The following is a 5,595-nucleotide window of genomic DNA, read 5'->3' on the forward strand; positions in this document are numbered from 1 at the left end:
AAAGTTTGTGAATTTGAAGATTTTTATACTCTTTATGCAACGCTTCTCATGAACGCGCACCATTCAAATATAATATTTGAAATGTGAAACAAAAAATTGCTTTGTCTAATCATACACAAACACAATAGAATTAAAATAAAATTTAAAAGTGTAATGTTTTTTTAACTTCCGGTACCTGTGGATCAATCATGACCATAGACACCGATCCCGTGCTATTTGGGTTACCAGGTTAGCATTATAATGTCCTGTTCCTCTTAACACACTTTGCAAGAAATATGTCGGTCACAAGAAGTTCTTATTTACGATATGTGACAGATTATCGCCGGATTTGCAACTTCGACGGATAGATGCATTTCCGAAAATCTATTATTATTTTTGAAAAACAATAACATGCTTTAGACGATGTAATTTCGTTTTGTATTCATATTCTATATATAAGCAAACACGGGACAGGTTAATATCATTAAGAACGCCTATCACATCGAGAAGAGAATAATTCGGCCTAAGTTGAAAATAATAATAATATACAGCTACCGACTCTAAATTAAGTGCCAAGAAATCCAGCATCACAATGAAGACATCTAGAGTAAGTAAAAATACTTTAACGATAATGTCTCCTATATTTATCTTTGTAATAATATTTTCATCTTATATATCAGTATATATATATATGAATATATCGTATGCATGTATATGTATATATAGGTATGTGTATATATGTATATATGTGTATATATATATATGTATATATATATGTATGTATAAATATATATATATATATATATATATATATATATATATATATATATATATTCTGTTGTAAATTTACATACTTGTTGGTTTGTATTCGATTCTAATGGGAGTTTTGCATTCAAAATGCATTTTATCACACTTCTGATTTATCTAGAACCGAAGTTGAGTATAAATGTGTTATAATCTTCCAAAGATATTGTATAGTAATATTTCTAACGCTTTAAATCTTTACACGGAAATGCAAAAAAAAACAAAAAAAACATCGCTGATGTTTCAGACCGTATTCGCATTGATTAACCGAAATACATTAAGTTGGTTTGAACTCCGTATTCTAACGAAATACACATACACTCACACGCACAAATATGAAAGTATATTGATATAGCAATGTGTGGTGTAAATACATATAAGATAACAGAAATAACTTAAATATGAATAGGCTAAACATTGGAGCAGTAAAATTCTGTTCATTCATACGTGTATGCGTATGTACATACATACATACATACATACATACATACATACATACATACATACATACATACACACATACATACATACATACACACATACATACATACATACATACACACATACATACATACATACATACATACATACATGCATACATACATACACACATGCATACATACATACACACATACATACATACATACATACATACATACATACATAAATACATGCATACATACATACATACATACATGCATACATGCATACATACATACATATGTGTAGGTGTATGTGTGCGTGTGTGTGTGTGTGTGTATGACAAAGGTATACAATTGGCCAACGCGCACACACCACTCACACTATCGGACGCATATATTTAATTTGAAATATTTATACAAAAGTCAGTTTCTTGTAAATACACAATAGAAATGTGAGTCTATAACTGACTGTGACTACCATTTAGTTCCATAGCTTATTCATCAATGCTTTACAAACACCCTAAATATGAATGTGAATTTTGTGACTATAGAGAGGCTGTCCTCAGTTTCCTTCCGAAGACGTTCAGGAAAAATTCTTGTTAATGCATGCTGTGTCTATTAAAGTATATTTCTTCGACTGCATTGCAAAGGTTTCTTTGTGTCTTACAACGTATATAAAGTGAACGGCTTTTCGGAAATTGCAAACTTAATAAATGAAACTATGAAATCTTTCTGAAAAATATAATGAATATGCTACTTATCAACAAGAAATGGAAAGGTATTACAGCCTTGAAGTAAAGTAAAATATAAAGTTAACAATATTTCATACACATGTGATCTTGCAAAATTTTATGAAGGATTTGCGAAGCTGATACCATAGAACACCCATGCAGTTTCACGACTGTGAGAGACGCCAAACATTTGAAGAATTACTTGGTTAGCAGGCGAGCGCCCCAAAACACTACAAATGATTTTATATACGGCTGCAATAATTTATCAGGTAACTAACAAATAATGGAATCTTAAGTAAGATTCTAAAACTATGTAGTCCCCTACCTTTAACAAAATGAAACCTCCTCATATCGAGTGGCTCTTTTTGACACGCTCCACTTGTTAGTTTCTAAACTCGCACATATGTATTTATTCTCGCCCTTCGTGTCCAACTTTTACTCTTTCTCTCTATACATATATTAACATAAGTATATACGTATACTTCCTTTCCCTTTCTTTTTTATATTGACTGATACTCTTTATACCGACCGCTGATAAAATAAAACTTATACTACACACGAACTGTTTTACGTTTTAGCTTTATTATATTTTGTTGATATTGTATTTCCGCGTATCCCTTTCGTATTTGTCACTCACTCAACTTTCAGTAATAGTATTTTGTAAAGTGTTTTGTCATACGTTGATATATGCGTCGAAAGTAAATGAATTTTTTGATTAAGCTGATAAATGTCTGAAATCGAAAATAACCTTGACAAAGATATTTTTTCCTCGGACAGGTTCTCTCAAGTATTGTCATATTTCTATTCAACATCGTCTTTCTTGTATCATCGGCGTCAATTCCAACCGAGTGTAAAATACCAGCCAATCTGAAAGTTGAATACGAGAGTTTGACCAGTGCAGCCAGTGGCAATAACTTTTTTCTACCAGCTGAAATTGCTCCTGTCGGAAGTAAGCAGAACACCCTGACAGACGGAGATAAAACTTGCCCAACGGCTTCTGTAGCCAGCAGTATCATCCGTGAACGTTCAACCTGCCCTTGGTACCTGAACATCACCCATGATTCAACAGTTTTCCCTCCATCCCGCACCGAAGTTGTGTGTCGCTGTAAAGACTGTTTCGATTCTGACAGCAACCACGAATGTGTGATGGTATATACTCCAATGACTGTCCTTAAACGTAGCGATGAATGTGTTGATGGACTGTACGTGTATAAACCAAAAGTAATTCAAATAGCCACAGCTTGTGCGTGTGCACGAAAAGTCGAAGTACAAAGTGATGGAAGCGACGATGAATACGCGTCGTAAAAACGGATAGAATAACGATGTATGAATATGTAACGCAGACGTTATTGAATATTTTATGAAAGATTAAGTCGACTACCACGTGGTTATCATAATTTGCAACATATGTTGTTTAACACACACGTACAGTTTTGTATCTTATATAATTCCATAGTTTATAAATGAAGTAATAACATCATCATAATAATATATTTGTAAAATTTATTAGCAAAATAATATAAGACTTTTTGTCCCCTTAAAATGAATAGTTTATGATCCAACTGAGCCTTGTAACACATACATGCGTACATTCAACATACATACATATGTATGTATTTATATATATCCATATTAGTATGTATATACATATAAACATATGAGTGTGTATATGAGTATGTATGTATATATAAACACACACACACACACACACACACACACACACACACACACACACACACACACACACACATATATATATATACTTAGAAACATGTATAATTACAGACATGTATACATACATTCATACATGCTTACATGCGTACGTGTATACCTTACCACTTACAGGAAGGGTTTATTATTATTTTAACAATTTTATAAAATTCTAATTGATATAATATATTAAAGTTCTGTTATAATTCGTTCATAATATTCTTTCGAAGTGTATATCTTCCTATATGTATAAGAAAGTTCGATATTATTTTTTCCTTCTTATATAATGTTTTTGCAGTACAGTAAATTAAGAAGAGATCTATAAATGTTTACTGAATTGTAATTGGAGCCATAAAATTGAATAAATCTTATATTATAAGCCCAGAATTGTTCTTTGTTTCTTTCGTATCTTATATCTTTGATTTATAAGCATACACGCATTAACTCACTCTCTGGATGAATGATGGATGTATATGACTTATTGTTCATAAAATGCAAATGTAGAATCAAAATTGTTTGTGATTTTCTCCTGTACACCTTGAAACGTAAGCTGAATGTCAACTGAGATCGCAAATGCATTTGGCGAAATGCTGAGATACAGTCATTCGTTAAAACTATGCAATCTATTCAAAATCAATATTATATTAGTGTTCCAGCGTGATCGTAGCCCTAGGGCTAAAAGCATAAGACAATAAATAACAACAACAACAGCAACAACAACAACAACAATGATAATAATAATAGTAATAATAATAATAATAATAATAATAATAATAATAATAATAATAATAATAATAATAATAATAATAATAATGGGGAGCATCATAGCCATGTGTTGAGAGGAATTCTTTGGAGTTTGAATAATTCACCTTTGGAAACATGGGTATTTTGCTCAACATCCTCAAACAAACCTTCTCAGAGGGATGGGCTACTCGACCTGAAGAAAATTCTAACTGGGCCCCCACCTGCGAGGTCATGCGCTGTTTATCTTAATATGAGATCACCATGTCACGCACATATGGCTGTGATGCATGTGCCCGGTATACCCTTATCAGACGCGTAGCCATGATGGGTATAATGGGCTTCGTATATTTTACCCCAGTGTCACTTTGATGACATGCACTGCTCTCTCGCTCAATAATACTAATAATAATAATAATGCAGTACCAGGCAGTGGCTCTCATGGCTTCTGATCTTAATTGATTGGAAGTGTTATCATGTACATTGTTTTGTCTTGGTGTAAAAGAGAGGCTACAGCAAGTATTCTGCTCAATACCAGAGATTTCCTTGTTAGTTGTTTGACCTTAACCAGTTGAGCATGACCTTGGTGGCTGACGATATGTGCATCTCTGATCATGAGCAGAAGTAGTGGGGGAGCATCATAGTCATGTGCTGAGAGGAATTCTTTGGGATTTGAATAATTCACCTTTGGAAGCATGGGTGTTTTGCTCAACATCCTTAAACAAACCTTATTCAGGAACCTTTTGGGGGGGATGGGCAACTCGACCTGAAGAAAATTCTAACTGGGCCCCACCTGCGTGGTCATACGCTCTTTATCTTGATATGAGATCACCGTGTCGTGAACATATGTTTGTGATGCATGTGCCTGGTGTACCCTTATCAGACAGGTAGTGATGATGGGTATATTGGGCTACGTATATTTTACCCCAGTGTCACTTTGATGGCATGCACTGCTCTCTCACTCAATAATGATGACTCAAACAATTGCTCTCTTTTACTCTCTTTTACTTGTTTCAGTCATTTGACTGCAGCCATGCTAGAGCACCGCCTTTATTCGAACAAATCGACCCCGGGACTTATTCTTTGTAAGCCTAGTACTTATTCTATCGGTCTTTTTTGCCGAACCGCTAAGTGACGGGGGACATAAGCATACCAGCATCGGTTGTCAAGAAATGCTAGGGGGACAAACACAAACACACAGGTATATA

At 33.8% G+C, this 5,595-nt stretch overlaps 1 protein-coding gene across 1 annotated transcript; it reads left to right on the forward strand.

The window, feature by feature from the left end:
- Positions 1–571: 571 nt before the first annotated feature.
- Positions 572–3,309, forward strand: LOC106868541 (interleukin 17-like protein). The gene is made up of 2 exons (XM_014913844.2): positions 572–586; positions 2,714–3,309. The coding sequence occupies exons 1-2, from the start codon at positions 572–574 to the stop codon at positions 3,239–3,241; spliced, it is 543 nt and encodes a 180-aa protein (XP_014769330.1). The 3' UTR covers positions 3,242–3,309.
- The last annotated feature ends 2,286 nt before the right edge of the window (positions 3,310–5,595 follow it).

Source organism: Octopus bimaculoides, chromosome 1, assembly GCF_001194135.2.
Source record: "Octopus bimaculoides isolate UCB-OBI-ISO-001 chromosome 1, ASM119413v2, whole genome shotgun sequence".
Taxonomy (NCBI): Eukaryota; Metazoa; Mollusca; class Cephalopoda; order Octopoda; family Octopodidae; genus Octopus; species Octopus bimaculoides.